At 45.4% G+C, this 20,173-nt stretch overlaps 1 protein-coding gene across 5 annotated transcripts; it reads right to left on the bottom strand.

Moving 5' to 3' along the window:
* Positions 1-141: 141 nt before the first annotated feature.
* On the bottom strand, positions 142-19,047 carry Vps33b (VPS33B late endosome and lysosome associated). 5 transcript variants are annotated; one of them, XM_034523035.1, is made up of 23 exons: positions 18,601-19,047; positions 16,014-16,094; positions 15,629-15,690; positions 14,038-14,087; positions 13,676-13,743; positions 11,719-11,764; positions 9,065-9,159; positions 8,067-8,171; positions 7,591-7,687; positions 7,313-7,390; positions 7,061-7,134; positions 6,456-6,542; positions 6,255-6,345; positions 5,954-6,028; positions 5,671-5,735; positions 5,503-5,557; positions 4,550-4,596; positions 3,794-3,926; positions 3,167-3,240; positions 1,303-1,404; positions 1,061-1,136; positions 843-959; positions 142-483 (listed from the first exon to the last, which is right to left on the bottom strand). In XM_034523035.1, exons 1-23 carry the CDS (start codon positions 18,694-18,696, stop codon positions 404-406), a joined length of 1,854 nt encoding a protein of 617 aa, XP_034378926.1. In that variant the 5' UTR covers positions 18,697-19,047; the 3' UTR covers positions 142-403. The 5 variants fall into 5 exon arrangements, with proteins under 5 accessions (XP_034378926.1, XP_076792623.1, XP_076792629.1 ...); XM_076936508.1 differs by lacking the exons at positions 16,014-16,094; positions 18,601-19,047 and having other exon boundaries at positions 11,703-11,764; positions 15,629-15,653; XM_076936516.1 differs by lacking the exons at positions 13,676-13,743; positions 14,038-14,087 and having other exon boundaries at positions 143-483; positions 11,703-11,764; positions 18,601-18,844.
* Between the last annotated feature and the right edge of the window lie 1,126 nt (positions 19,048-20,173).

Genomic DNA, 20,173 nt, shown 5'->3' with positions numbered 1-20,173 from the left:
AAACTTAACATTACAATATGTAGCAACAGACCACACCTCAACAGCCCAGAGTGAAAGTCCAGGTCATGAAGCACATGAGTCCCTCCAGGAAAGTCTCACTGTGTAAAAAAAGAGATTGTGTGTCCAGGACTACAAAGATGATGCATTTGAGAACGGAGGCTTTATTTACAATAATTTTCAAACAGGATTTAGCAAAGAATACCTCTCCCTTCATACCTCAGCAGCATGAGCTATATACAATTCATAAGCAAGAGGAGTATCCTGGGGGACGGGACATGAATTCTCTCCCCAAAATTAGTTCCAAAGTCCCCAGCTCTGAGTAGTAAGTATAGTTGGGAGTGGGGATCTCAGAAGGTAGATGCCAAACACCAGCATCTCATCGGGATCCACAGTCAGGAAAACATCAGGATTTCACCTCACTCATGGCTTCCATGAGGCGAGCACTGTTTGTAACAGCAGTTGTCAGAAAAATAAATCTGTACCCTAAGAGTCAAGAGAAATAGCAGAAGTGACTAAACAGACCTCAGGTCCCAACAGGCCAAGCCCACCACTTCCACAATACCCTAGTGTCCCAGGACCAGAATTCGGGTTTATAGGCACAGACACATCCAGACCTGCCTGTCCCCAACAACTGAAGAGAAAAATAGAAAAATAAAACTATCAGTTGCAGTTTCTATGGCACTACAATGTGTCAAGCCTGGCGGACTGTGCTCCCCGACCTCCTGGTATAGCAGTTCCCAGCAAGGCTGTACAAGTGGTTCACAGCCAGGAGGAAAGCTTCCTGGGCAGGACATGTTCTCCCCAAAGCCCATACAACCCTGCTCTCACCTTTCTGTTCTTACCTTTCTCTCTACCCAGGAAGCGCAGTGCTGCTATCTCTGAGAATGTGCAACCCCCCAAGAACACCACCAAGATGAGGCGCAGTGACTCACTGGAAGCCTTGTCTTCCTTAGCCATGTCTGTGAGGAGAGAGTAGACTCCATCCTTACTCACACACTAGCCCAACGGACATGGGTCCTGCTCACCCTCCTTGACCATGCACACTAACAATGCCCCATACCTGTGAATGCAAACTCACTGCAGTTTAGCAGCCGTACCACTTCATCAAGGCCCTGCCAACTCCGCCGGTCCAGCACCTAGGAATGTATAAACGCTGGCGTCAGGTCTTCTGATAGTAAGTTTAAGAAAGGGAGTAACAGTAAGACACAAGGTCCTAGCTAGTTACTTGGAAAGTGACAGTTGAGATGGGCCAAGGACCAAGAGAGCACAACAGCAATTGAAGCAAAAGTGATTCTTTTTCACCTGCTCAATGATTCGGCAGCTCAGAGGCACGTAGGCACCACTGAAGACATAAGCCATGTCTCGGGGCACTTTCAGATCATACTCCCCATCTACACGTGGGATCTAGAGAGCAAAGGTACTGCATTAGGCAGGTGACAGCTCATCGCTGGGACCTTTCAGAGGTTTGACAACAGCAGCACACCACGGGCAGCAGTTCACACGTTAGTGAAAACCAGCAAAGGTGCTGACAAAAGGGTCCATACCAAGACAACTGTTGGATTAAATATCTGCCCCTACTCTCTAGGGCTTCCTCTGCTCCCTGTAAAGGCTCTGAAGGGATGGCCTCTTTCCCAGTTCTTCCCTCTAGCCCCTTCCCAGGGAGCAGGGAACCCATACTTCTCAGTGTTCTCTAGCATTGATGGGTGCTGTTGTTACATGTCTATTAAAAAGTGGTTCTTTATGCTTTGTCTCATTAAATTAAGCTCATGCTGTAAAGCTACCATAAAAATGCAATGACATGGGGCTGTAGAGATGGCTCAGTGGTTAAGAGCACTGACTGCTCTTCCAGAGGTCCTGAGTTCAATTCCCAGCACCCACATGGTGGCTCACAACCATCAGTAGTGGGATCTGATGCCCTCTCTTCTGAGGGACAGTGTGCTCACATACATCAAATAAATAAGTCTTTAAAAAAAAAAAAAAAAAAAAAAAAAAAAAGCCAGGCAGTGGTGGCGCACGCCTTTAATTCCAGCACTTGGGAGGCAGAGGCAGGCGGATTTCTGAGTTCAAGGCCAGCCTGGTCTACAGAGTGAGTTCCAGACAGCCAGGGCTACACAGAGAAACCCTGTCTCAAAGAAACAAATAAATAAACAAACAAACAAACAAAAAAGCAATGACATGGGGCTTTTGCAGATGACATGGGTTCAATTCCCAGCACCTACAGAGCAACCCACAATTGCAGTTCCAGAAAATCTAAGACTTACTTTTGGCCTTCACATGCACTAGGCCGACATGTGGAACACACATAAATGCAAGAAAGCACTTAGTACACAAAATAAAAATATTTTTACATGGAAGAACAGAGAATGGGGAGATGGTACAGTGGGTAAAAATCACATGCTACCCGAGCATGAGGTCTGAGTTCACGTCCCCAGAACACGTGTGAAAAGCTAGACCTACAGCACAAGTACATTTGACCCCAGTGTCCTGTGGGAAATTAGGAGGCAGACACAGGAGAATGCCCCAGAAGCTAGTGGGCAAGCCAGACTGGCCTATACAGAGGAAACACAACTTAAGACTTCATCTCAAATAAAGTGGAAAGTGAGGACTGACACCCGAGGTTTCCTCTGACTTCTGCATGTGTGCTACCTACTCACACACATGAATGCATGCACACACATGTATGCACACTGTACACAATCTCACATTGTACACACACACACTGCACACACAGGCACTGTACACACACTGTATATACACAGGCACACACTGTACACATACTACACACATACACACCCACACACTGCAAACACACACACATTGCACACATACACTGTACACACCCACACACTGTACACACATACATGAATGCCCACACACTACACTCACCAAAAAGAAAGAAATGCAATGGCATACAGGGTAATATGGATTCAAAGTACACTATAAAGAAACAGTCGGGCTGTGATAGAGCACACCTTTAATCCCAGCACTTGGGAGGCAGAGGCAGGCGGATTTCTGAATTTGAGGCCAGCCTGGTCTACAGAGTGAGTTCCAGGACAGCCAGAGTTACACAGAGACCCTGTCTAAAAAAACCAAACAGAAAACCAAAACCAAACAAACAAACAAAAACCCAAAACGTTTCCCATCCAGCCTTGTTTGTTCTACATACCAAATTGAGCTTTTTGCTGATGGCACGAAAATTACTCCTCTTGGCCAGAGAACTGAAGGCATCAGTGATTTTTCCTGGGGAAGAGATCTGTGCTAGGTTCCATTTATGATCTATAGATTCCCAATACCATTCAGGGTAGGAGAGAACGACACACCAGTGCCCTGCCCCATCTTCCCTGCCACTGAAATCATTCCCTACAGCTCCCTGGACCTGACCAAGGCAATCAGCACACAGTGTCCTCAGTGTCTCCTCAGACACTGTTTTTCCACTACAGTTATCAACTGCCCACTCAATGTAGTCTATAAGGTGACCTTAATTTCTAGTGTAGGCATCAGGTTCAGGATAAAACCAGCCTGATGACCTGAAGAACTGTGAACAGTCACTTCATTTCTCTAAGCTGCATCTTCCTTAGAAGAAACACAAAGGAAAGAACACCTGCCTCTGGAAGTGAAGTGAGAACTCGGGTCAAAGGTCAGCACAGGCAGAGCTTGTGGTTTATGGAAACTGCTCCGACGAGCAGAAGAACCCAAGGCAATGAAATCGGCCCTCCCAGTCCTCTCTGCCTCAGAGGGCTCTGTCTGCTGTAAGAAAAGGAACTGCTCCCAGGCTGGAGAGATGGAGGCTTACCTGCAGCCTTGTCAGTCACTAGCTTGCTCACTTTATTCTCCACTGCTGTGAGGGCATCCCCTGGAGCCTGCTCTGTTAGAAGCCCAGCTCTCCGTAGGTTGGAGAAGGTTAGCAGATGCTCGGGGCCATAGCTCTGAAGGAATTTAAAGCCTTTAGTCAGTGTCCACCACTCAATCAGCACGGTTAGAGACTCACAGGGGAGGGGAGGAATCCATATGTACTTTACAGTGTCTACTCCAAGAGCTTGTGTGAGTGGCAGTATCAAAGAGGTATAGAAAGTAGCAGAAACTACTTAAGAACAAAAGAATGGGGTTGGCTAGATGGCTCAGCAAGCGAAGGTGCTTGCTGCCAAACTTGATGACCTGAGTTTTGTCCCCAGGGACCCATATGGTGGAAGGAGAAAACCATCTCTTGAATGTTTTCCTCTGATCTTCACAAGCATGCACAAGCAAGCAATCAGTACACTAATCAACACACAAAATCAATAAGCATATTTTTGAAACTGTTCTTTAGATGTCATATATATAAGCGGTTTGCCTGGATGTGTGTGCCTAGTGCCCACAGAGGTCAAAAGAAGCTGTTGAATTCCCTGAAACTGGAGTTACAAATGGTTGTGAACTACCATGTGAGTGCTGTCAGCTGAGCCCAGGTCCTGTGTTCCAGAGTGACAAGCAATCTTAACTGCTGAGCCAACACTCCAGCCCCAGTAAATGCAATTTTTAAATGAAAAAAAGGATTATAACTTCCCATCTGTACCTGTAGATACTGTGTTTTCAGGGACCGATAATCCTTGGGGATCAAACCTAAGAGTAAGGGAGACAAGGCAGGTATGTGAGATAAAAAACAAGCAGCCATGGATCTCAGAAGAGAACAGCCTAACCAATCAAACAACATACAACCAGGAGAAGACCTGCGCTACCCTCAAATAGGATGCAGCTGATGCCGAATGGACTGCTTAATCTAATTTGCTTACTAAAAGATAAAGGCCAGGCATTCTATTCCAAGAGCTCTGAACCACAGAGGTGAAGGAAGGCACACTGAACAATGGTAATCACCAGTGCTGGAGAGAGTCTGAAAGCTGTGAATGGAGACGGACTTCCTGTGCATTCTGGCTAAGCACCAGTTATTACAACTCATTTACAGCTGCTGAGAACCAAAAGTTTCAAATGTTTTACTCCACAGAAATAAGAAGCTGGACTTCCAACTATAGGGAAAGGGAGCTAGAAGCAGCAGAATGTGTGTCCAGGTAGAGAGCAGCATGAGTCACTAAAGGGGTCAACAGTAAACCATGCTGCCATGAAGGTGTGCAGAAGCAGGGCTTTGTGGAGTGTTTATGAGAAAGACTCCTTGGTCCTACATGCTTTCTATCAGGAAGTCTCACTGAGGACAGGTCAGAGTGAGGGAGGAGAGAACTGCCACTGCACCTTACGTATGATGGGCACCAAGGAGTGGACTGAAGATGGTCCTGTTTACAGCCAAACAATACGTCCCCCACAACCTGCTAATGACCCACCCCAAACAAGAAAACTTCATTTTAAAAGAAAAAGTATTCAGTAAGTGCCAAAACAGAAAAACAAGCAAGCAAACAAACAAAAAACAAAGAAAACAAAACAAAAGCCCCGTTTGCTGGGCTTTCAAAAATCCACTCTTTATTCCCGAGGCGTACAAACTTCTCATCTGTCATTCTTGGCTTGATCTTTTGGGCTTACCATTCTCCGTGATGGACAAAAGGCACATGAGGCGTAGGCTTTCTATGGGCGACACCTGCACAGGAAGGAAGGGTCAAGGAGGACTGACATTTCAGGATGCACATCTTCTCTTCGTTCTGCTCAGGCAGCCCCACCCCTAGCCCTCACTGGAAGCCTACCAGTGCCTACCTGCCGGTCTATGTGCTCTTCAATGTAGCTAGTGCTCTCTCGGATGTTGAAGCCCTCCAGCAGCGCTGTAAGAGATAGAAAACAGCCATTCCTGGAGATTAGCTTAGCTGAGATGTGCCTGTCTCCCAGTCTCTTTCTCTATCCTTGGGTGGAGCTAAGGGACCCCCAGCATTCCACACAGCCAGCCACATCAGCTGTAGAGAGCTAGGAGGCATCGTTTCCAGGGGCTGGGAACCAGCAGGGTAGAGCAAGAGGAAGAGCTTCCTGATGCTCTGTCGGTTACCATGCTCCGTCTTGATTAGCTCCTGGAAGTCCTGCTTGGTTTTCTTCTTCATGATTGATTCACAAGCCCCAATATCTGCAGAAAGGACAAAAAATTCACTTTCCTAGTTCCACAAGGAAAATCTTTGATTGCCAGAAGAAAAACCCCATAAAAGGAAAATCCATAAGCACTCTTTTATTTTAAATCAAATGAGACTATGACAAGAAAACAAGAATCTCCTCTTGAAAGAAAGTAATTGCCTTCAGCAACACTCCCCTGGAGAGCACACAGTCACTTCCCTTATGCCCAGGCTAGCACCTACGGAGACTCAGAAGGCGGTGCTCCTGCTTCAGTCCCTTAAGCTCCTGAGACACGAAGTTCTTCATCTGCTTTATGTCCATGCCTCTCCGGCGCTGTGGAAATGTCCCTATAGGTCAGTACCCATCCTTGAGCAGACACAGGATGCCTATCATAGGATTAGAAAGGGAACACTGAAGAAAGTCAACAGAAGAACAGGCCTTACGTCATATTGGGCCTGCAAGTTCCGGGCCTTCTGGCTCAAGAAGCCAAAGACGTTGGAGAAGTGCTCATTGCGGATCTCATTAAACACCTGTGAGAGAACAAGACAGAAGTCACTTACTATGACAGATCTGAACCAGGCTCCTGCCTGCCTCAGAAGTACAATAACAGCACAGGAAGTGATACACAAGCCAAAATATGGCCAGAACAGAGCTGGTATCAGAGGTAGGTGTCAGGGCCATCCACTAGGTTCTAGATCTATGCTTCTCACATATTTATTTTGGATTGTGAGATACTTTTATTTAGCTGAGCATGGTCTAGATCTACTCTTCTCACATATTTATTTTGGATTGTGAGGTAGTTTTATTTAGTGACATATTTATTTTGATGTTGAGGTAGTTTTATTTAGCTGAGCATGGTCTTAAGCTCTTGATTCATCTGCTTCCATCTCCAAAAAGATCAAAGTACAGGTGGGAGCCATCATTCCTAGCTTGGCTGTGATCCTAATTGATGGAGAAAACCTCCCAGGGATTTGGCCTCCTGCCCAGGGCCGGCCCTGCCTTGTGTAGCAGTGGTCCTGAGTAAATCCCAACACACTTACACCCTCACCTTGTCCTCAGCGTTGAGTAGCACCTTCAGGCTCTTGTCAGAGGATGTGACTTCTGGGCCAAAGTCGACACTCCCTTTGAAGGCAGAGGGACAGCTATTAGCGGCTCCACAGAGGCGTTCTCCTGCTCATTCCTTACCTCTGCCAAAGGCCTCCCAGTGCACCGCTCTTCCCACAGCACTGCTCTACCATAGGAGGCACCAGAGGATGCGTCATTTCCACTTTGCCAAAATGCAGTGCATTATGACACTTACCACACTTGATTCGGAAGGTGTCATCTACCAAGCCCTCGTAAACCACTTGGGAGCAAAGTGCTGTCACGAAGTCCACATCTGAAATCAAGATTCCAAACATAAAGGTTCCCTAGATGCAGCTTTCTATTCAGTTTGTTCAATATCAGCTCAAGAATGTCCCATGTGTGCCCATGTCCACACTAAAATTCCCAGCTGTAACTGTAAGACCCCGACTTTGCCAGCATTTTCCTTATGTCTGCCTTCTAGGACCCAAAGATAGAGTGCTGGGCAATGTTTACCTCTGTCCAGGAGAAAGATGTGTCCAATCTCTGGTCTCCGACCTTTGGTTTCACTGTCCTCTTCCTCCTCCAGTTTCCTCCACAGGTCATATGACATCTACAGGAGCCCCAGACAATGTTCTGTGTCCAGGTCCTCTTGAAGGCCCAACTTACAGAACCCAACCTCTTCTATGGCATACCTTGTCTTATCCCAAGAAGGGAGTTAACTGTCAGGAGTTCAAGCCTATTCTCCCATTTGCTTCTACCCTCCCATACTAGTAAGGAAAATGTTCCTTGCCCCAAAGATAAAAGAGATTTAGGAATGTGACCTAGGAGCTCTTGCTTATCTTGCTTATCTCCTCTCTAGGGAAACATCCTGGGGCATAAAAGCAAAGGAAAGAATATTGCTTATGTCAGAGATGCCTAGGGATAATCTTTGTTGGGTAAAGAAAAAGGGAAACAGGCTTTAAGCAAAAGAGTTCTGCTCACACTCTTACCTTCGCACATCTGCCAAGGCCATAGCAGTTAGGAAAGGGCCCATACAGAGTACTGAGGAGGTGCAAGGCCTGCGCCACAGTGTTGATCCAACGCTGATCACCTTCCTGCAGCAATCACAGGGGGGCACAAAGACCCATGTTAATTCATCAGATGCAGTGGAGAATGCAGCCCTGGATGCCCTGGAGTGGGATGGCAGTACCTAGGGAATGCTGAAGAAGTTCATTTTACAGGCCCCTATGATGTTTGATCCTGACACCCACCCTGGAAGGAATGGAAAGTCCCTAGGAGAGCAGTAAAGCTACCCTCTGGGTATATCTGTGAGGCTGTTTCCAGAGAGGATTAACTGCAGGGAAGACCTGCTCTGCAGGTAAATAAACACTCTGTGACCAATTAAGACCCCAGGCAGAATAAGGGAAACAGAAGGAAAATTCTGCCAGGCATATTCTCTTCCCTCCCCCTTTCCCTCTCCCTCTCCCTTTCCCCACTCCCTCTCCCTCTCCATATTCCTTCTCCCTCTCTTCCCTTCCCCCCCCATCATGGGCTGTTCTGCTGTACCCAATCAGAAATAATGAATCGGAACCCCCAAAATCATTAGTTAAAATAATCTTTCTTCCCTTAAAAAGGCATGGTGGCACACACCCTTAATCGCAGCACTTGAGAGGCAGAGGTAAGTGAATCTCTGAGTTTGAGATCAGCCTGGTCTACAGAGTTCTAGGACACCCAAGACTACACCAAGAAACTCTGTCTAAAAAAAAACAAAAAACAAGAAAACTCAACAACAACAAAGAGGTTTTCTTGGGTGTTTGACCATAGCAACAGCTGACTGAGAACCCTGACAGTAATTCGATACAAAACAACCTGAAGCCTTCATCTGTAAAATCACTGTCACCTGCCACTCATGAAAAATTAATATGAACTAGAAAAAAGTGTCAATATTTCTAGTTCACTGGACCCAACACTTATCTCCTGATACTAAGACTCAAGGGCCCTGCATTACCAGGAAGTAATCCCTGAAAAATTCTGGCAGTTCCATGCTCAGCAGATCCACATCAAGAGGCAGCAGAGAAAAGGCCCATTCATCACAGCTCACATCTGCAGGGACAGAGAACATCAGCCTTCAGGTAGAAGGTACTTGGCTCCATGCTAAATGAAGGTCTGCCATAGCCATCCAACAAAATATTTGAGTGCGGTTCTAAGCCAATTATTACATTTAGCATTGGAGACTCAAAGTAAGAAACAGTCTGTCTTTCAGAAGTATCTAATACAATCAATCACAGAAGGACAATGCAATGTGGCAAGTAGTGGTTTATGTTAGGGTTGACAAGTGCTGAGAAAATCCTCATCTGCATTCATGATTCAGCAGATAAGGCTGAGATTCACCTCCACACAGGGAGACAATGGTGAACAAAATGGGCGAGCTCCCCCAGTCTTCTGGAACTTAAGATCTAGTGTAAACAGATGCAGCAATTTATGACACAACACTTATTACAGTTGTACTTTCCAAAAGAGCAAAAGAGAATGCTCTGGGCTCGAGGCAGAGAACACGTGCTCTGCTTGAATGGGCCCCCAGCTCAATTCTCATCACGAAACAAACAAGGAAACTATGAGCACAAACATTACAGGGATTAACACAACTATGGACAAAGGAATGACTGCCCAGCTTTTCTAGGTTAGAGAGTTAGTGCAAAGGTAGCCTAGGGAACTCATGGGACTTTGGCTCAGTATGAGAAAGTAAAACAGATCAGGCACAGCCATGCACACCCTTAACCTCAGCACTCGGGAGGCGGAGGCAGGCAGAAGTCTGGGAGTTCAAGACCAGCCAGTGATATATATCAAGAGATGCTTGTCTCCAAAAAAAAGTAAGTAAATAAAAAGAAAAGAAAGAGCCATGATAGAGCTCAGTAGTCGAGCACCTGCCTAGCATGTGCAAGGCCCTTTACACAATAGCCAGTGTTTCAAATAAATAAAAAAAAAGCCAAGCCCCTGATGCCATAGACCAATAAGACAGGAAAATGGGCAAGATTACAATCTCAAGGTCTGCCTGTAAAGCAGGGAAGCATAGGAAATAGTTTAGCCGGAGACTCACAGTGCTTTGCTTATGTACAGCTCGCCAACCCTTGTAGAAATGCACCTGGCAGCCCAGTTCTTTGGCTTGCATGCACTATGCATACACACTCCTCTCCAAACAATATATGTAGCAACTTCGAGACCCTCCCCCTCTTCCACCTGGAGTGGAGTACTACCATCTCTGAACAATATTATAGATTTCTCCATCCCTAGTAACAATCACATTTAGGCAGTTTTCACTCAAGTGTATTCCCAATATATCAGGTACAAAGAATAGAAACGCTGATCTGGCCTGAACTGCATCCTCGATTGACCTCTCAGGGAGACTGTCCTCTTTACTGTCTATGCCTATGCATAATTGGGCATGCATATGATTAAAATTAAAGAAACTGTGGGAAGATATGGGCAATGGGAAAAATGAATATATGACCTAATATAGCAATCAAAATGGAGAATAACCCAACTATGGCTTTCAGTAACTAGCCCTTCCTTCCTTTAGACCCCATAAAAAGAGACCACAATCCATGCAGGGTGGTGCACACCTTTAATCCCACCATTCCAAAGGCAGAGGCAGGAGGAGCTCTGTGAATTTCAGCTCATGGTATATACAGTGAGTTCTAAGACAGACAGGACTGTATAGAGACCCTGTCTGGGGACCTTGAGTACTGTCACTCATGTAGCTGGCTGACAAGCTTGATGTGTCCCCTTTATCATCTGTACTATTCTAACTCTGGGTAAAGTTATCTTGCTTCTTTTGCAGATTTATGTCAGCCTTTTTTTTTTTTTTTAAAGATTTATTTATTTTATGTATGTGAGTACACAAACTGAATTGTCTTCTGATACACCAGAAGAGGGAATCAGATCAAATTACAGATGGTCATGAGCCACCATGTGGTTGGAATTGAACTCAGGACCTCTGGAAGAGCAGTCAGTGCTCTAAACTGCTGAGCCATCTCATCTCTCCAGTCCCAGACAGCCCTTATTTTCAATCCTTTGCTAAGAGGCCAAGAAAATCTAGGACTTACTGCCCAGATCCCAGCTACCATAACAGCTGAGCTACAGAAGGAAACACCTCCCTAAAGAAAGGACAGTTAAGTTAGAGCCTGAGTGATGTGTCGTGAGGAAACGCTCAGGGCAGAGCATGACCTAGGCCAGAGGAAAAGCGAGCGCAGAGCCAGAGCTCAGCTGACTAGAAGGGAACTAGCAAAGGAAGGGAGCGGCACAGCGTGAGGCTGAAGGAGGTGGAGGAGGATTACTTAGGATACACAGCAGGCCACGCTGAGAAGGCTGGGGCCGCCTGTCTGTGGAATCTGAGGCTGAAGGGAGTGGAGGAGGATTGCTTAGGATACACAGCAGGCCACGCTGAGAAGGCTGGGGCCGCCTGTCTGTGGGAATCTGAGAGGCAGCAGCTGGACATTCCTTACGCTAGCCCCAGCCTCCCATGAGTCGGGTTCCCAGTCTCATTCCCAGGGACCTCTCACTAGACCAACAGGAGTGAGGCCCAGAGAAGGAGCTGGGAATGGAAAACACGAGCTATTTCTTCACATGTTCTCTCGCCCTTCACTCACATTCAGTTCCTCTCACCTCCATAGACTCCCTCCTCCTCAAGCACCATCTCACATGCATAAAACTGAAAGAGAAAAGTCAATTAGCTGATAGGAAAAGCTGCTTAGTAACAACTTTACTCTGCTCTTCCTGGTTTTGTTTTTGTTGTTGTTTTGTTTTTCTGATGCTGAATGTGATAGTGATCTTGGTTGTTGGATTGAGACATCTAAAGATTGGTAAAGCACTCTGCCTGGCGAATCTGTAAGGGTGTTTCCAGAGACGGCTAGGTCATGTTCTGACCTAACTAGATCTGTCTAATCAAGGGCTTGATCCCCTGTGGATTCAAAATCTAAATATACTGACAAGGTGGTGCAATTGCAGAAGGAAGGTGGGGACTAGTTAGAGGAAGTGGGTGGCTAGGGATATTTTGTTTTGTTCTGTTTTTTTTTTTTTTTTTTTTTTTTCTGAGACAGGGTTTCTTTGTGTATCCCTGGCTATCCTAGATCTAGACTTGAACACCATGCTGGCCTGGAACTCAGAGATCCATCAACCTCTGCCTCCCAAGTGCTAAAGGTGTGTGCCAGCCAAGGGACTCTGGGACACAGAGCAGGCCACGCTGAGGAGTCTGGGGCTACTTCAGAGGCAGATGTTCTTAAAGTGGATCATGAAACCTAATCACTTCCTGTCTCTGCTCCTGGCTGCCATGAGGTAAACAACTTTAAAGGCGTGGAGATGGAGGGGCACTCCTGTAACCCAGCACTCCAGAGACTGACAGATGCAGGTGGATCTCTGTGAGTCCAAGGCAGATTTGTTCTAGATAGTGAGTTCCAGGCCAGCCAGGGATGTGTAGGGAGTTTGTCAAAACAACAAACAACAACAACAACAAAACCCTATAGAGCTAGCTAACCATGGACTGAAACCTCTAAAAACCCAGAGCCAAAGCAAATCTTTCTTCCTTTAAACTTTTTCACAGGTTTATCTGTCACAATGATGAAAAGTTTACCAGCACAGTGGAGATCAAACTCAGGCCTCAGTGGGAAGTGCTGCACACATCTGTAGTCCCACCACTCAGGAGGCTGAGGTAGGAAAATTGGGAGTTCAAATCAGTTTGTACTGAATGGTAAGTTCCAAGCCACCCTATACTAATTAGTGACATTCTTCTCAAAACCAAACAGGGCCAGTGAGATGGCTCAGCAGGTTAATGCATTTGTTGCCAAGTCTGACAACCTGAGTTTGATCCCCGGGCTCAACATGATGGGAGGAGAGGACTGACTCCCAAACGCTGGCCTCTGACCTCAACCTGAGCGCCATGGCATTTGCTCTTCCCTTGTGCATGAGTGTGACACACACACATACACAATAAATAAATACTTTTTAAAAAACACCTGGGGTAGGCTGGAAAAGATGGCTCAGTGGTTAAGAGCACTGGCTGCTCTTCCAAAGGTCCTGAGTTCAATTCCCAGCAACCACATGGTGGCTCACAACCATCTGTAATGGGATCTGATGCCCACTTCTGGTGTGTCTGAAGACAGCTACTGTCATATACGTAAAATAAATAAATAAAATCTTAATATAATCTTAATTAATAAAATAAAAAAACACCTGGGGCCTCACATAAGCTACACTCTTGGCTCTATTCTCACTGTGTCTCTGGAGTTCTCCTACAGTCAGGGGTCAAGGTTTGTATAAGGCTTGATACATCTTCCAAGAGCTCACTGTTAAATTAAGCTCCACTGTGAGATATTAGGTGTGGAAAGCTAATCTAATTATGGTATCCAGAGGAAAGTCTTTAGAATTCACTAGGATTGAGGAAGGTCATCAGCGTGGAGGCTCCATTACTAAATACTGGTGGCTTTACAAAAGGAGGCAGGGATCAGGGCACACCCACATGTTCTCTGTCTTTCAACTGCAGGACACTGCAGGCTAGACAGCCAGCAGGAGACATGCCCCTCCCGGTTCAACCTCATATATCCCTCCTTCTAGGATCAAATCTCACCTTCTGAGGACTTAAGATGATCTTATATTTTCTAATTCGGCCAGCCAGTTTGTCAGCATTGACAAGATCTAGAAAGAGACAGAGAGCAAATCAGCAGGCCATGAGCCATTTCTTAGACAAGAAACAAAGATGCCTTCCTGATGCCTCCCATCTTCCCCCACTAAGATCTTGCCATGTAGCACAGGCTAGCCTCAAACTTGGATTCCTTGACCTCCAAAGTACAGAGATTACAAATGTACACCACAAAATGTAGAAAAAGGTCCATGGGGTTTCTTCTTATCAAAGGGTTCTTATGGCCAAGTTTCTTCTCACTTGCCCACCTTTCCCCAGCTTAGTTCCACACAGTACCATGGCTCACTCACTGGCAATGTAGCGCATATTCCTGATTCGAGGTCTGACCAAGAAGCACAATCTGTGGATGAGAAAGGAAAGTCAGTAAAATCATGATGATGACAGGACCTAAGGAGAAATTAAAACAAACAAGTTTTTAATCACCTGCCCTTCTTGACCAGGCCTACAGATCTGAGCTACCATGTGCCATCCACAGAAGACATTTCTCAATACAACAGGTACAATGTGATGATATAAGTACCTTTATTAGCTCTATAGCAGATCCAGGAGCTCTTTTTCTTAAATATTTAATGATCCAATGGGCCAAAATTTTATATATATATATATGTATGTACATATATATAGTATATGTATTTATATATAGTATATATTTCTAAGTTTATAATTTATAAATTATAAATTATACATATGTATATATAATCAATCAAATATTAAAATAATAAGAACTGGAATGTTTGTATGTAATTTCCACATATGTAGAAGTTTTTCCACTAAAGAAAGGTATACACTACCCAAGTTTGGGGAATGTGTAAAAGAAATCAAAGCACTACAGCTACAGTGTAATGGTAGAGTGCTTGCTCGAAGTCCTGGTTTGAGCTCCTACACAGCTGATTGTGAGTGCATGGCACGTGGACAGGACAATACAAAATGTTCCGGAGATCTAGAGAGGGAAATCAACCTGGTCTGAAAGGGAGCTTCATGAAGAGTAGGGCTGGACTGAAAACCCGGTGCTCTTTATAGGAGTGAAAGACAGGGGAGAACTTTAGGCAGAGCGAGTGGAGTGACACAAAGGACAAAGGCACGTTCTGGACCGTGTGGCCGCCCATGTCCATAGAGGCCTGAAAGGCTGCATGACGAACAAGGCTATACAAGTAGCACCAGGCCTTGGAACCTGTAATACTCAGCTAGACTCCATCCAATAAATAATGTTAAGTCTTGGAAGGTTTTTCTTCTAATATTTATTTATTTGTATGTGTGTACATATGTGCCACAGCTTGTGTAATGAGAGGACAACTTGTGGGAGTAGGTTCTCTTCTTTACAAAAATTGTTAGCCAAGCTGGTGAATATCTTTACCTGCTAAGATATCTCATTGATCCTAGAGGTTAGTTTTATTTATTTATTTATTTATTTATTTATTTATTTATTTCTCTGCTCACTATTATTGTGTATGTGTGAGTGCAGACACACATGTAGACATCAAAGAACAACTCTGTGCAGGGAAGATTCTCTCCTTCTACCTTCCCATGGGCTCCAAAGATTGAACCCTGTCCACTGGACTTGCACAGTGAGTGCTTTGCCCACTAAACAGCCTTCCAGCTACCACCCCTGGAGGTGGTTGATAGTAAAGTAACAAATTTTTGGACAAGGAATGATTTGAATTATAGATAAGAACATGGAGTAGAAAGGGGAGAAGGCAGAGTAGAAGAGGCTGTGGAAAGGCAGACTAACAATCTGAGTGTGGTATTACATAACCGTGCACAATACTGTGAGCACTCAGGGAACTAGGCCACATCATAGACACAGACAAAACAAGGCAAATGAACACACCCCTCGGGACTTCCTCCAGCCTGGAGGCCACACAGATTCTCCCAGACACTTACTGTTCATTGGAGCTGATGGCAGGCTTGTTCTCTACCTTGTACAGCTTGTCCACTTCATGTTGCTTCAGAGAGAATCAAACACAACAATGGATACAAGAGTTGGAGAAGCCCAGGCATGACACAAAGGCAGGGGCACTTAAAGGGTTAATCCCAGAAGTCAACCTGTTCCCAGCCCACCAAAATTTTCTGCCTTTCCATCAACGGAAAAACAAAAAATGAAACACAAGACAAACACCACAACCATCCCCTTCATGCCCACCCAGGCAAGCTGACTGTCTTCACCCTGTCGAGGGTGCCAGTCTTCAGGAATTCGTTATGCTTGTCAAAAGAAAAACTATTCAAAGAGGAAAAAGGGCAGGAGTTGTTCTGAGAAAAGGGCAGGTACCTTCAGGATAGAGACGTTAGCAATTCGATCCAAAGGGCTCATGAGATCTGCCTCAATGAACAAATCCTTTTTTCCAGGAAGCTGAAGGAGAGAAAGTATGGTTGATCACTCAAAGGTCACACAAGCTTTCTTCAGCTGGGAAGTTATGCAGTCACTCATTTAACAAACCTTGGTCTTGAGTTAAGAAGGCATTGGACATGTAGCTAAGCACCTTATTTACCGTCTGTGTGCACCACTTCTTTGTATATAAAATATATTCTACTTTCTCAGCTTGGCTCCTTGTCTGTCAATTGTGAGTTTGGTCACTGTCTCTTATACTCTGCCTCATAACAGCTTCTCATTTCCTAATAAAGACAAACTCAACAAAATCCCACCTTGCATCCTGCAACCCCTTCAACTAATGCTAACTATCTTTTTCAGTGACATTTTTCTTTTAGTTACAAACATGGCACACTTACTGTAGAACTTTGAAAATCAGGGCAGGGCTGGATGTGTGTGTGTGAGACTCAGTGATAGAACATGTGTGCTGCAGGCATGAGGCCCTGATTTCAATCACTATCCCTGCAAAAAGAAAAAGAAATCCACAGGACAGCCAGGGCTACACAGAGAAACCCTGTCTCAAAAAACCAAAAAAAAAAAAAAAAAAAAAAAAAAAAAAAAACCCAGATAGTACTCACCCTATCCCCTCCCCCAGCACCCACCTCATGATACCACCATGGGATTCCAGCACCAACACTCTGGATGCTGCTCTCTCATTTGTACAAGAGGAGGCGGTTATAATTGTTAAGTCATTGGAAGGCCTTGACATAGGGTTGAGAGTTGTTAGTGATGTTTACGGGGAAATCCAGCAAGAGTAAGTGTAGAGGGGGAAGGCTGAGCAAGCAGTTCAGGTGGACTGACACATTTGGTGCATAATGGCAGCAGTTCTCAGCTGGGGACATTGGCAATGTCAGGACACATTTTTGGTTATCTGGAACAGGGTGTAGGGAAATACTTGAATCTAATGCATAGAGGTCTGAATGCTGCTAAGCCATCCACAGTGCACAGGACAGGCCCTACAACACGAAATTACTGCACACAGCATATCTGCAGTACCAAGAATTAAAAATATTGATGCCAAAGAAACGTTGGGAAATACGCTTGAAACACGTGACTAGAACTGAGCAGTAGGTAGGGAATGTAGACTGGATCCTTTAAGGAAGAAGAACAGAAAGCTTTTGTATACTACAGCACTAATCAGCCAGGGATTTTAGATGGAATGGACAACTACTAATAAATTGAAGACATGAGAAACTGAAGGTAGGGGCTCATTTGAAAAGGTAATGAATGGAACAGACCAAGCAGGAAGGCATGGACAATGGGAACATGCTTCAGGCTAGGAGTAGTGTAAACAAAGCAGATTAAGACGAACAGGAAATGTGGTTATGTGTGTGCATGATGTGTGTGCAGGAACGTGTGTGCCATGGTATATGCAGTGCAGAGGTTAAACACTGTGGAGCTGCGGAGCGTATTGTCTCCTTCCACCTGTATGTTGTCCATTTATTCTACTTTAAAACCACTATGGCGCCGGGCGGTGGAGGTGCATGCCTTTAACCCCAGCACTTAGGAGGCAGAGGCAGGCGGATTTCTGAGTTTGAGGCCAGCCTGGTCTACAGAGTGAGTTCCAGGATAGCCAGGACTACACAGAGAAACTCTGTCTTGAAAAAACAAAAAACAAAAAACAAAAAAACAAAACAAAAAAGCCACTATGGCAAACATCAAGCATTGCTTCACACTACAAATGGGTGCGGGTCTTCAGCCTGCTATGTAATCTGTTTGTTTGTATGGTTGGTTGATTGGTTTGGTTTTTTATTTTTTTTTGAGACATTTTTTTTCCTCTGTGTAGCCCTGTCGTCTGTCCTGTAACTCATTCTGTAGACCTGCCTGCCTCTGCTTGTGAAGGAATGAATATACTGGGATTGAAGGTGTGTACGACCAGCCCTTTCTTTTCCATAGGGTGGAATGGATGAAACCTAGGACCCTGTGGAGACAAGTGTTTAACCACTGAACTGTGTTCCAACCTACCATGTAACTTCTGATAGCTCTTCCCTCTGTTCATGTGTCACTCCTTCCCTGCTAGTCTGCCCATCTAGCAGCCGGACTGCCTAATCGGAGCACACTGTTCATACTCCAGAGAAAGCATGCTTAGTCTTCAAACTCCTGATCACCCCAGCTGTTGTTATTTATTCTGAACTTTTCAGGAAGTCTAGAATTCTCTTACCACCTGACACCCTTAGGGGTCATTATTTCATCCGGCACCTCCTGGAATGTAACTACTGACAAAGGTATTTCAACAGCATTTCCAGCTCCAGACACAAATGTGTTTGGTTTTTTTTGTTTTTTTTTTTTTTTCCATTTTCATGGCAATTTCCATTTATTTTCTGGTCAGGTCGCAAGCACCTGTTACTACTCTGGTTTTTCCTGTTGACTGCCCCATTTTGGACCTGCCTCAGAAGCTCAAAAACACCAAGGGACTCAGCGAGGAAGAAGTCACATTGAGAGCCACACTGTTGATGCAGTAAAGGCGCCAGCCCTGGCAGGTACTGACCTGTTCTAGCAGATAGATGAGCTGGTCCCGAGCCAGCCTCTTGAGCATAGAGAAGTCGGGAAGCTCAGGGGCGTCCAGTCGATGGGGGAAAGCCATGGGAGCGGTCACCTAAGCCACCGTGTGGGAGCAGCAGGATGGCCCCTGTTCTGAAAAGGCCAGCAACAGCCTTCAGATGGTCAAGGTGTTACCGCAGGCTAGTATCTGGCTTGCCTGGGCTCTGGGTTCCAGAACCCCGAGGGGCTTTCGCTCCTCTGCGGCACTCGACAGGTGAATGACCACCTCCCGACAGACGGCCGCAGCCTCGGGTGACTCTCCTTGGAGACCTACAGTCACTGGTCCCGCCCTGGTCCACTCAGCCTGTCAGCTGGATTCCCAACTACATCAGCACACTCCGCAGTGTGCCGGGAGAACCCCGCCTCCTACCTAGAGAAAAGTGACTTCCTAGACATCCCGGAAGTCCGGGTCTCCCAATCAGCGCTTAGAGCACTGGGAGAGGACGGCATCCGGGAAGGGACATTTGAAAACAGGAGGCGAAGAATTAATTTTTTTTTACAGGTTTACTTTGTGTGAATGAGAAGTAGGTGTGTGTGTGAGACCTAGTCTGCAGAGCGCTCTGTCTCTGTCTGCAGAGCGCTGATTGCTGGAGTCTCAGCTGTTAATCTAGCCTCCAACTATGCAGTCCTCGGCTTCCTGATAATAGAAAGTAGATGTAGGTGAGCAGTGTGAAGAGGAATGGAAGTGTTGGACTATGAAAGTTAAGGCTTGCCAGTTGTAACCCTTGGATATTGGAGTTTGATTTGTTAATGGCTGTTACGAGAGGAACTAATAAGCTTGTGGCACAATCTTGCTACAAAGCAACTGAACAGTTTAAAGAGGCAAAATACAGAAGTAGTCGGCTGGTGGTGGTGCACACCTTTAATCCCAGCCATTGGGACGCAGAGGCAGGTGAATCTCTAAATTTGAGGACAGCCTGGTCTACAGAGTGAGCTCCAGGGCTACACAGAGAGAAACGCTGTCTAGAGAAACCAAAAAACAAACAAGCAAAAACACAGAAGCACATCTATATAGTGCCATTTACCTAGAATTTTTGTTTTTGAAACAAGGTCACGATATGTAGGCCATGCTGTTGCAGATAGGAGCTTACTGAGGAAATCCATAAATGAAACAACGGGAGAAAGGGTGAAGTATAATTATTGTTGAAAGAAAGAAAGAAAGAAAGAAAGAAAGAAAGAAAGAAAGAAAGAAAGAAAGAAAACAAAGGCAGTCTGTCATCTTGATGGGTGTCTGCAACCCCAACCCTTGGATGGAGACAGGGGAATCAGGAGTTCACGGCTATTCTGGGCAACATGAGACTCTGTCTCCACAGAAGAAAGGGAGGGAGAAGGTTGAGGTAAGCTGAGGTACAGCTCAGTGGATAAAGGGTGAAGACTAGCATTTGGATCCCCAGCACCCACAAACATGCTAAGGGGTGTAACATCATCACCTTATGTAACTTCAGCACTCCAAAGTCAGAGGCTGGGGATCCCTCAGGCAAGCTGTCCAGCTGACTAACCTAATTACCTGGTCCTGGGTT

The sequence above is a fragment of the Arvicanthis niloticus genome, chromosome 1 (genome assembly GCF_011762505.2).
Source record: "Arvicanthis niloticus isolate mArvNil1 chromosome 1, mArvNil1.pat.X, whole genome shotgun sequence".
NCBI classification, from domain to species: Eukaryota; Metazoa; Chordata; class Mammalia; order Rodentia; family Muridae; genus Arvicanthis; species Arvicanthis niloticus.
The sequence above is the reverse complement of the archived record's forward strand: the minus strand, read 5'-3'. Positions and strand labels throughout refer to the sequence as shown.

Coding starts and splice junctions, on each gene's coding strand:
- Vps33b (XM_034523035.1), bottom strand. CDS start 18,696: ATGGCTTTCCCCCATCGACTGGACGCCCCTGAGCTTCCCGACTTCTCT. Junction 16,095..18,600: donor TCATCTATCTGCTAGAACAG/GTCAGTACCTGC, acceptor TCTCTCCTTCAG/CTTCCTGGAAAAAAGGATTT. Junction 6,029..6,254: donor GCACCGCCTTCTGAGTCTCC/GTAGGTGCTAGC, acceptor TCCTTTCTGCAG/ATATTGGGGCTTGTGAATCA.